The following is a 12,235-nucleotide window of genomic DNA, read 5'->3' as shown; positions in this document are numbered from 1 at the left end:
CTCAAAATATATGCCACCAGAACAAAATAACCCCCAGTAGCTGGCATAAAGAGCCATTGTTGAAATCTTAAACCAGAAATGTTTTCCTGTGAGACCCTCAGTGGAATTAAAATAGAGCTTTACTTAGCCCAGTTAGGACTCAACCTGGAAATCAGGCTAATGAATATGTAAGGACTGTCTTTGTCTTGCCCTCTAATTCTCTGAAATAAAAATAAGATGAGTGAGACAAAATAGGTTTGAAATGATGCACATGTGTGCATGCATGTGATGTTCACTGTATATACTGTATATTGGGATTAGTTTATTGCTTTTAATCTCAGCTGTTTATCTTTCCTCCAGTTCTCATTCACTTAATTTCTAACATCAGTCTATCTTGTTCGCTCCATCTGTCACTCCCTTTCTCAGATATATATTTATCTCTTTGCCCATGTAACCTCCATTTTTCTCCCCTGCAATCCAGCCTTCCTTTAAACCACTTGCTTTTCTCCTCTCCTTCCCGTCCTTTCCTTGCACTCTTAAACTAATTCCCCTTGCTTTTAGGTACAAGTGCCAATCCTTGGTAGACGTCAGAAAACATGTAAATCTATTTATATCTTATTGCATTATATTGTTCAAGCGAAAGATGCTTGACAACATTTTTTTCCAGCTTCCATTCATGCCAATAAAAGCTCCTTTTGATTTGATTTGAGAGAGACAGAAAAAGAAAGCGGGAAGAACGAGATTTTTACTAGTCAGTTCTGACAAAGCTCTGTAGACTCAGTAGTCCATGTTGGATTGAAGTGTCAAATACAGTTTTACGTCCAAGCATGTCACTAAGAAGACGTCTTTTGTTGGAGTCCATCACTGCTGTATTGTGAAAAGTGAATGTGCACAGCTGGACTTTTGCACACATCCGCCCTTTCTCTGTTCTCAGGAAAAAAGGCATTTTTAAGACAGGAAATGGTGTAAATATGTTGTTAGACACACACATACCCGTGGCCTCATTTCCATCCTGACTGGCTGCAAAAACTGATTCTACTGTTTGTTCTACTGTTTGAACTGTTTGTGTTATGAATTGATTTTAGGCCAAAGGTTGTACCACAAACTGAACTGAGGCGCAGCAGCAGCACTGTGTAACTGTCTGACGCACTGTGTGAATTGTTTTAGGTCAGAGTTTGCACCACAAACTGATCTGAGGCGCAGCAGCAGCAGCACTGTGTAACTGTCTGACGCACTGTGTGAATTGTTTTAGCATCTTTAATGCTAAAACCAGAGCAGATCCTGATGTAACTGCTGAATCACAGCCAATGGGGAAGGAGATTCCAGGATAATTCAAACAAATCCGAGGCGGATGTGATGGATAAAACTGTCCACTGAGTCACAGTGCGATGCAATAGCACCACCTGTTGGTCAAGATCCACATTGTAAAGGAAACTTGATGTGAACTTGATGTTAAAGATGCTAAACAGAACCGTTTCTTCTCTCTGCTTTCAGGTTATTGAACAATTGTACAATTACCTAGAGGGGGCCTAGTAGAAAGACTAATCAATACAGACATCAGGCTCTTTAGATCCTATGGGTTTAAATGTGGATTTTGATGTTAGCATTCATGCTGTAAATTGAGTTTTGGGTGTGTTTGAAGGTTGTAGGTATACAGGACTTTTTCTCCCATACTCCTTCCAATATTGTATTTGCATTTTTTGATTTCCTGATTGCTTTCTGCATTGATTTATTCTCAAGTTTTTTGAAGAGTTGTGTTTGATTCGTATGTATTTGGACCTCGGGATGTACTGATTGTGAAATCCATTTCCCTTGTGTACCTACACAACAAAGCAGGTGTGCTCTATTTCAGTGATTCCCGACCTTGAGATCTGGACTCCCGTAAGGGGTTGCTAATACATTTGAAGGGCCCTTAGATGATTAACAAAAGAGGACACAACTTGCTGTGTCCAAGCAATCAAACACACTGAGTTACCCACATATTCTCACACAAACATGCACAATTATTTCCTGTATCTATATATTTATTATAACACAATACTTCGTTTTTATTTCACACTTGCTTTTGCAATGTAAGCACCTGTTCCCCATGCTAATAAAGCCCAATTAAATGTCATGAAAAAATGTTACTTTGAATTTTTGGCAGTAGGTATTGTTTTTAATTCAGTTTTCTTCATTTTCTCACAATTTCTCTTTACTTCTCTTCCATCACCTCCCTCCCCACCTCTTTCTTTCTTTCGCCCTCCAGATTTAATAAAATACAGAACACCAAGAACACGATGAAGAGGGACGGCATCAGCTCTCTGACCTACAGAGTGGTTCAGGTCAAGAGGTACCCCCTGTATACAAATATCTCTGTGGAGATTGGCAAACCACCGCCCCGGCCTTTTAAGGGCTAGAGAGGAAGATGAGGGGGTTGACGCACATTGACTGGAGGGAAAAACACAAGAAGACGGGAGCTTTTAAGAAGGAAAATAAAGAGAACATTTCCATTTCCAGATATCTAGGATATCTGGAAATGGAGAGGAAAAAGTCACAAGCACATCATGGTCTTTTTCTCCTTCTTTACCTCTCTCTCTGTTTTTTATTTTTTTAATTTCAGCTTGCCATTCTGTTACCAGAACTCTGGGTTTTTCCCCCTTCAGCTTTTTCAAGCAGCCAATGGCTTAACATCTCCTACCTTTTACCATTCAGTGACTTCAGAATTAAAGCGTGTGGACCAAAGCAGGATTATCAGTTGCTGACCAAAGGTTGGCATCAAACATGGAAGCTGAAACTTGGAGTCTCTCCATTAATAATCTTTTGTAAACTGGAGAGGGCATCTAATGGCATATCGACGGAGGATATTAACAGGAACTTTTGTTGGAAGGTTAGAGATGAAACAATGACATCATTTGAGACTTTGGAAAGCTGTCCTGGCCTTGACTGAAATACTGGACAGCATCGAGTGGGATTTCTTGGACTATTTGAACAAGTTCATATAACATAACATTAACAAGTCTGATGACATGCAATGATGGTCTATGGAATTGTATCTGATGGACTGCATATCAAAGAAATCGGCCAACTCTTGCTTATTTTGAGAAATGTTGCTAAGAGACAATTTAATATTGACATTTTTGTCAGGGAGTCATTTGTTTGGATCTAATTACTCAATCAAATACTCCGGTATAAATTAATGAATGTGTATTGTGCCTGCATCTACCGCAGAAGATTCAAAAACAGTGCTGGGACACGCTGATAAAACATGTTCGTCAGCAGCAACAAACTCCTGAGAACTCTGTTTTTGTTCTCTTTTTATAAATATAAACTAAAACGTTGGAAACAGAAACTGTCGTGGAGTTACGGAGAAGTTTTACCAACAAAAGTAAACATATTGGAGATATGAAAGGATTTCTCCTGTGCTGAATGCAGTGTGATGGAACTATCTTGGGAATGCATTTGAAATCAAATCAAGGAACTGAAGACAACAATGCAGATATATACTGACAGCTCAGTCATGATTGTAACCCCATGTGGCACATATTGGAGATTAGGTTTCTGGAAACCTTGTTTTTTTTCACTCCACTTGAAGAAAGATAGAGATTTATTTTGGTGATCTCAGCTTTGAAGGTGCATTTTTGTCTCTATAAGATGCAAATGGCTTGAGGTACACTAATATTCCTTAAGGGACAAACGTGATGAAGTACAAATATGCATTTTAGATTAGAAAATTGGACATTTACCATATTTTCTGAACATATATGGGGTTAAAAATCAGAAATGAGCTGTCAGGATCAAGTCATGATTTACAGGAAAAAGCCTTGTGGATACAAAAGCTCACTCTTGTAACTTTACACTGGCTCCACAGACAAGGCTAGGTGAAAAGTAATGAATTTTAGAGGTCATTCTTTAGCCTACAGCATAACCTGGGCGTGAGAAGTTTTTTAAATCACAATTCATTAAACCTCTGTTGAAACTGTTACTATGTCATTTCTCTATCTGCTTTCTTTCAATCTTTGAGAAAAAGACTATATCATATCCAGAAAGAGGAAATTATAAGATAGTGATAGTTCTGTTGGTGGAAATTGTGAATTTTAAGGCTGTAATGAGAAGTTATCATTTGAGCAGTGTGACTGACATCTCTATTGCTGCTTCAGATTTTATCATAATCAGTTGTCAGTCCTGTATTGGAATCTGTTTAACACACTTTCATAAATGTAGGGAATTAAACAGTCCGAGTTACTTTTTTGTTTTAATTTTAAAAAGTTTTTTCTGTCTCATATGAGTTACATAACTTTCCCCGTGTGAAAAAGGAATGAGCTAATTTCTGATTTCCTACATCAGTGTATTGGAGCCTTTCACTCTTTTATGCTTTGATCACTTTTCTGCCTTTGTTTTATTTTTCCTCTACCGTTGACACAATTATTGTTGACGCCTAAACACCAAACCGATGCCTTCAGAAGTTATCTACACTAAGGGGCAGGAAAGGCTATTTTTAATTTGAAGGTCATTTTTGTTTGTGAAATTGTTGTGTATTTTAAAGATGGGTAACACAGAAATTAACACATTTGTTTCAGTTTGAAAAAAATCCAGATCATGAATAACCTATACAAACTACTTTTAACTATCTTTGAAATTTTAAACAGACAGAAGACTTGTGTGCAATGCTGTAGCTGTTCGAATTTTGTATATTTCGGAGCAATTTTGGTGAAAATTGTGTATTTTTGGCCTCCTCTTTGATCAGCCTCGAGGCAAAAAATGTTCCCATCTGTTTGGCTCTTCGTTATCTTCGCCTCAAGCCTGTTGGAAGGTATGATTGCTCCTCTCTGCAACACACACTCCCTGCCACACACACACACACACACACACATTCACACTGTCTTCCCTTTTTTCTTTGCATTATCTCCCCTTTCATTGCCTTTTCTTTCTTACTCTGCCAGTCCAGGCTGTGTGTGTCAATGGCACTCTGTTGTGCTTTGTGGTGGGCCCACTTCAGGCACAGCTGTGTCTCACTAGAGTGCTTCTTCTTTCAATAGATATCGACAGAGCCTCTCTTTGTGTCTCTGAATCTGTGCCACTTACTGTATCTTATTTTTCTTTTTATTCTCTCTTTTTCAGTACACATACCCCATTTGTGATTCCTTCTGTCTCCCGCCGTTTTTCTCATTCTGTCCCCCACTTTATCTGACTCTCCTTTTCTTTTTCACCCTCCCTCTTTTCTTTTCGATAGAGTGCAGGACTCTCCTGGTGAGTTTCGGTGTCCTCAGTGGGCATACTACACATGGAGAGGCCAACACAATCTCTTCTCTGTACTGTTTACGGCTTACCCTGTGCAATATTACCGATTTGTTCACATCTACCCCGTATCCTGCTTTAAAGTAATTGTTTTCAAGTGGGATATGAGGCGCTAATAATCTTTTAAGGGTTGGTTTCAGTTCAGTTTGTAATGCAATCATGCTTTTTTCCCATAAAGATTTATTTTGCCTCTGATTCACCTGTTGATTTAAAATCCTTATGATCAGTACATAACAGACAAAATGACAGCTATTGCTTTTATTTTCTCCATTCTTACAGTATTAAAGAAGTGTGTTAGTGTTTTACTTCCATAAAGTTGGGTAACTTTTGAGAGACAGATTTCAAAAACGGATTGGACAAAATTAATGCAGCAGTGGTTGAGATATCCTGACATTTATTCCCTAGTAAGGGTCAATATACCAAAACACAGGATCCCATAATGCACCTGGATAGCATTTTTCAGCGTTGTGAATTGGGAGGAGCTATAGAGAGCCTAAGTCACTCGCTTCTGCTTCCGGCCCATGGGGCCTTATTTCGGGAAAAATATGTACAGTAGTCAATGGCGAGAGAGAATTTATTTTTTGATCCTGTTTGAACTGTTCCCTGAATATGTTGTTTGTCAGTTTAAAAGATATTTTTTTCCGTCAATAAGTTGACATTTGTTTTAATAAAGTAAAGTTACATTTAGTTTTGTGTGGAAAGTGTTCAATAAACCACATCTCTCGTCTCGCGCAATCGTCACCAACATGATAGTGCAGTAATACTAGCTAACATTCATTGCTTGGTTGCTACTAGCTAGTGTTCCACACAGAAATGTATCTCACCTGATGTGTTTAATCCAACGACTCAAGGTCCTTTTATCACATCATCTACACATGTCAGTTCTTTGAGGTTAGCTTCAGTCATTGAAAGGAAACGTTACGACGTCACATACGCGTCTCTTGGGTTTTTTTGTTCTTTGTATTTATGTGTGTTTTCACAGTCTTATACTTGCAACCTTCTTGACTTTTAAATGTATATTTTAAATTGACCATCATCATATGTGTAATGCAGGGCACAATTCAAACAGGATCAAAAAATTAGTTGTTTCTTCCTATTGACTATCGTACATATTTTTTCCGAATGGTGGTCCACCTTAAGGGGAGGGACTTCTCTGTTTTGGGCGCCCCTGGTTTACATAGACAGAGTGATGCCAGGTTCAGACTACACAATGTCAGCCCAATAATAGATTGGCGACAAATCTCCGAGTTAAATCAGCAGTACAAAACATTAAGAACTTTAGAAGATAAATGATTCTTTCCTAAATAGTCAAAGCCTGTGTATATAAAAATGTGACATTAACTATGACTCCCAAGGTGCATTTCAGCAGGAACATTCAATCACAGAGCTTACAATTCTGTTCCATGCACCACTAACAGGCAGAAGCTACAGATTACCCTGTTGATAAAACTGAATGTATAATCTGCATCTTAAATAAATTCACTTTGGATTCCTCGGTCCATATTATGGACAGATTTGTCAACTATGGCGCTGTGTTTTGTTCTCAAAATCGACCAGAGAGAATGTTTTCTAGAATCGGGGGCTCCTCCTACTTCACATCTGTAGTAGACTCTCCCTTCGTCATAAATGCCCACTTTCATTCCACACAATTCCAGCTTATTAAGCAGACTTTCTGTTTTTTGAGGTTTCAAGCCCAATTGAAACCCTGATGACATTATCAAGGCAAGGTAACATGGGATTTAGATGTGAAGATCAGCAAAAGAAACTTCAGCAAAAATAGTTATTTGAAACCTTTCCTTTACTTGAGAATAAGGAGAACCATGAGGAGTGCTTGATGTTTCTTATTGGACGTTTGACTTTTGAAGCTGTTCCAGTTGTCAAGCACACCTCAGGTGGTTAAGTATTCCAAAATGGTTTTTCAAATAAATTTTTTTGCTTGAGAGCAGACAGGACTTCCAAGCCTGCTGGCATTTTTAAACATTTACTGTATCTCTAGCTATGGTTTTTTTGTACATTGAATGTTGAAAATGTTATATCTTATATAGAATGCATTATGTCATATCAAACCTACTTTTTCTATACAATCAATAAATCTGATGGATAAAGATTGTATGGCAGTGTGTCAGTTGCTTACTGTGTCTTATTAAGTCTTTTGGAAATATCATAAGAAATACATTTTCACCTGCAGACAGAGGTAATCCCAGAGTTTTTTAATGTAATATCTGCAGTTAATACCTGTTTCTATGTGGCCCTGGTGAGTTAGCGGACTAAAATGCTAAACCACCTTGTGGATTACATCTGGCTTTACTTCTGCAGTCTTACATTTTCTCTTATAGTATAAACATATATTTAACACTACCAACTAAATCTACCTCTACTTTAAACTTATTATTCTTTTATTGTCTTGTTGGGGGTTACTGGTCCCAGACTGTCAGAAGAAAAGCTCTGCAGGGAAATCAGGACAGCATCCTCTCAGAGGGCAGCCAAACTGTTCCCAAAACAGCAAAATGTTCATATAAAATCAAAAAAAGCAAGACGAAACACAATGTGAGAGATTTTTGAAAATGTGTTTTAATTTGAGATATTTTACAAGATTTTCCGTAAAGCCGGTGTTTTTTACCAGCTTGATACAAGGATGTTTTTTTAGATGTGACTCATAACAGTTCCCTTTTATTTTAGCCAGTACTTAAAGAAATAGTTTGACATTTTGTTTTTGTTTTACGCTGAGTGTTACATGAGACAATTGACACCACTCTCATGTCTGTATAGTAAATGTAATGCTAACTTAGCTTAGCATAAAGACTGGTAATGGGGGAACAGCCAGCCTCTATCCATAGGTAATAAAAGTCAGCACATACCAATCTCACTTCACCTTACATCTTGTTTGTTTAATCCCTATATAAACCAACATGTACAGGATTTTGTACAAATTAAACAAACAAGATATAAAGAGTTTATTATTGACCTTCAAAGATGCTTGTTGGATTTAGTTATCTTTGGACAGATAGACTGCTGGCTCTTGCTTCATATTTACCAAACAGACTTGAGAAGGGTATTAATCTTCTCATCTAACTCTTGGCAAGAAAGCTTTTAAGCGTATTTTCAGCAAAAGTCAAACTATTACTTAATCTTTGTTTCTTTCGATTATTCAAGAATTTAGTCTCACTCTTACACCGTTTAATTTGAATACTGCTCCCCTCAAGAAAATGTTGTAACTACAGTGAGAGCGTAGTCATTCATAAAGTCTGTGATAAAAATAAAATTCAGGTGTAACCCTTTAACCTTAATCCCAGCCCTTGCATAAAGAAGCTTTTCTGGGAGAATTATGTACTTCATGCAGCAGCAGCTTGGGAGTCGTGCAGTAAAGTAAATGTCATTAAAGGCTCCAGAACTACACAAAAACATATAAAAAGACAAAATTACTTTTGGTTTTCATTCAAAGGTCCCTCTTGATTAAAGTAGTAGCGAATGACAGTAGGAAGATCTGCTGCATATATACCTATATAAAATGACAATACACTGTCTCGATCTCATCATGCACTGAAGCTTACTCTGAAGAAGGTACATGAAGGTAAACAGTGGAAACAGTTGCCTCTATCAAATGCTACATGTTCTGTGTTGTGAACAATTAATAAAGCAGTAAATTACACATCGTTTGTCCTGCTCTACAGTGTACACGCACAAATGTCGTTCCATTAAATGAAACCTTGTTTTCAAATATCGCCCGGTCTGCTCCTACTGTACAGTCATATATTAGTATAGTCTCATACGTTTATATTTCAATTAGCAGGGAAATTGAACTGCAGAATTTATAGAACAGTTACAAATTGTTAATTGCTTTGCTAAGCCATTTCCTAGCCTAAATTGCATCACAGCTATGCATACATTTGGGTGATGCATCAACCCGTGACAGGTCAATTACAATTTCTCATCATCCAATAATCTCATTGGCTTTTTTATGTTGCTAGTTGTTTCCCAAAGCAGCTGTCTGGAAATTAAAAATACCTCCTGGGTAGCTTCTATAAAAGCTTACCAGTCTCTCTCTCTCTCTCTCTCTCTTACAACATAATCTAGTCAACACAAAAAAGGCAGATAAAAGGGTAAATATCTGGAGTGCGCTCACCTTTCAAGAGGCAAGTTTGTTATTTCTAGTTTTTCACATTAGGGTTGAGGGGATTTAAGGCCCTGTGAATCAAACATCTTATTTTTACATCTATGCAGTCCACTTTATCAAAAAGAGAGTTTTAATCCAGTTTTCCTTCATATTTTCATTTGTTTTCAAGGAGTACAATTTTCCTTCTCTGGCGGAATGAAGTCTTCTGTTCTGTCTGAATTTGTTCTTCTTAACATATGGCTGAATTAACCTCCTATTGATCCGGCACCATCCACCCTCTATGCATTGTGTAGGTACCGACCAGTACTGCCATGTTGGTGTAATAATACCTGCCCACAAGGTGTCTATATCTCAGTTAATTTGTGGTAATTTGATTAAACACAACTATATAGGAATATGCACCATAGAAGCACAATATAACTAAAATAATAAAAGGTCTTACAACTACATATTGACTCAGAGCTTGTGATAATGGGCCAGGCTTGTGCACCAAAGTGACAAATTCAGTGGGTCTCATCACTATTGCAGAAATCTTGGATGAAAATCCCTTGTGGAATGGCAGCTTATCTGTTCTGGTGGTTTTTGAAATTTGAATTTTTTTTTACTTTTGGTTCTTGTACAGTTCTGCTTTATGTCTGGCTATTATACTGCTGTTTTCACTGCACAGGATGATTCAGTGTGTTCTTAGAGATGGAAGGTGTATAGATAATTGGTCAGTTTTTCTGGGTGGATGGTTGTTCAGGAGTACAGTTTCTAAGGCGGGAACAGGTGGCAAGACGGTTTCCCTCCCAGTAGCCAGCATCCTGGCCATCGTGACAGCGACACTTGGTGCAGGAGTCGACCCAGATGGGCTCTCCTGCAGGAATCACCTGGCTGCGTGACGCGTCAGTGTAGCAGTTAGGACCTGGATGGAGATGATCGACAGAGCTAAGTGTAACTGCAGCTGAGCAGATACTATAAACACGAAAGCACATAAAGTCAAGGTGACAACATCACTAACTGCATCTAATGATCAAATGTATTATAACTATGTTTGACAGCAGTGCTCATACAATAGAGAAGATCAGTCTCCTGTTGGCCCTTTGTGTTTAACTTTTTACTTTTTAGTGCTATTTTCAACTCACCCTCCTTGCATTCAGGACAGCATTTCCCAGGCTGGTAGACAGGGTTGACGCATGGTGGAGGGGCACAATCTGCAACTAGACAGCGGGCGATGCCATCACTGTCACAAGTGCACTGCTCACATTCTGATGGCTGGGAAACAGCACACACATGTACACACGAAGGTATGAGACTCAACGTGGATCAGATTTCTAACCAGCACCTCTCACCAAGACCTCCTCATGTCATCTCAAAAGGGGGCGCCATTTACCTCCAATTCCCTGCTGTATACTCAAGTTACATATCTACATACCATACTGTAATTCATTGGTTCAGCGTTGTGGAAGATTTACATTCCAGGTCTACTGCACATTATCTAAAGCTCACCTTTCTGGAGAAAAACCATGATGCTAAGTCCTCTGTGTATGAAGTATTGAACATGGTTATAGTGTCCATGGCGTTCTTCTTAATAGTTTGTGGCATTCCTTAAACATTTCTGTTGGACATGCAAATACAGTCTATACAAATATACTGTAGTTTAGAGCTTTGCAGTGACATTTAAACATCAAACATTATGATTGGCATTAAAGCCTTCACAAATGCAGCAGTTTTGACATAGTGCAGAGAGACAATTTTGGACTTAATTTGTAGGACCTTTTTATTAAGAATTATTATTCTATTTCTGTACTCTACCCTTAAAAAACAAAATAAGCTCACCTTTGATGAAAGTTGTGAGCCAACACAAATGATAGAGAAGCTAAACTATATTCTATATCAGGAGTTTTTGGTTTGTGACCCCTTAAAATGAAACAATGGGTTAGGGCCTACTTTTGACCCCCTAATCTCAGGTTATGGCTTTAGTGTGGCCATAAGCTGTGAACAGTTCAAGAAAGAGATACTCCAGGTGGTAAAATCTATCCAGTATTTCCCATGTAAATGGAAAAAGTGTGTAGAAATGTCAGAAACAAACTGATGGACTCCCCTTTGTCTTGGGGCCTGACCACCATTCTAGCAACCACTGCTATACTGTGATATATAGTAGGCCTATACTGCGGTGTCTATATTCTGATTCCAAATCAGAAAAGGAAAATAGCCTAAGAATCTCAAAACACATGAGGCCCTTTAATAACAAGATATAGGGCAATTCAATCTCCATCCATACAAGCCTGTTCATCCCCACCATTTTTGCAAGTTACCATGTGTCATCGCTATCAGGCCTACCTGGAAGTTCTGCTCCAGTTCGTACACCACTCCGCGGTACTCACACCCGATCTTCTCGCATCTGGGGCAGCAGTCGGTGGGGTAGTGGCTGACATGGATGCACGCAGCCGGGAGAGAGGTGCACTCAGTGCGGGAGCATGCGGAGCCCTCGGCGGTGCATTCGCACTGTGTGCAGTGATCAGAGTCCAGAAAATACCATTCCCCCACGAAGTAAATGCTGCCGTTTGCCTCGCAGGTGCTTTCCTGCTGCCCGGCGACTGAGAAGCCAAAACCGGCCTGTGCGCAAAGTAGCAGTGCCAAAACGGCCGTGCGTATTCTGCACTTTCCGAAAACCATGATGATTTGACTTGATTCACCTTGTCCAAAACAAAAAAGTTAACAAGCACGTCAGTAAATTGAAATAGTCCAATTGGGATTTGGTAGACAGGTTATCCACGTTTACAAAAATGTTTAGTATGTTACATTGTAAGTGAACGCAAAACTCCTTGGCGTTACTCGGTCCTCCTTCCACAGCGGGGGCTGCGTGTAGGCTACTCCAGCAAA

At 38.8% G+C, this 12,235-nt stretch overlaps 2 protein-coding genes across 2 annotated transcripts in view; one reads left to right on the top strand and one right to left on the bottom strand.

Annotated features, from left to right (window-relative positions):
• Positions 1-7,363, top strand: part of b4galt2 (UDP-Gal:betaGlcNAc beta 1,4- galactosyltransferase, polypeptide 2) — a 187,187-nt gene extending 179,824 nt beyond the window's left edge. The window contains exon 8 of the mRNA XM_038717739.1: positions 2,228-7,363. Within this exon, the coding sequence (XP_038573667.1) occupies positions 2,228-2,378 (151 nt within the window). The 3' untranslated portion in view covers positions 2,379-7,363. The remainder of the gene's footprint in view (positions 1-2,227) is intronic.
• A 443-nt stretch (positions 7,364-7,806) lies between these two features.
• On the bottom strand, positions 7,807-12,223 carry zgc:113531 (uncharacterized protein LOC541359 homolog). The gene is made up of 3 exons (XM_038717738.1): positions 11,693-12,223; positions 10,495-10,624; positions 7,807-10,274 (listed from the first exon to the last, which is right to left on the bottom strand). The coding sequence occupies exons 1-3, from the start codon at positions 12,026-12,028 to the stop codon at positions 10,084-10,086; spliced, it is 657 nt and encodes a 218-aa protein (XP_038573666.1). The 5' UTR covers positions 12,029-12,223; the 3' UTR covers positions 7,807-10,083.
• Between the last annotated feature and the right edge of the window lie 12 nt (positions 12,224-12,235).

This window comes from Micropterus salmoides, unplaced genomic scaffold (genome assembly GCF_014851395.1).
Source record: "Micropterus salmoides isolate LMB-PRFRI ecotype aquatic unplaced genomic scaffold, ASM1485139v1 Ms_hic_scaffold_14, whole genome shotgun sequence".
In the NCBI taxonomy this organism is placed as follows: Eukaryota; Metazoa; Chordata; class Actinopteri; order Centrarchiformes; family Centrarchidae; genus Micropterus; species Micropterus salmoides.
This window is presented reverse-complemented; position numbering and strand designations above follow the sequence as displayed.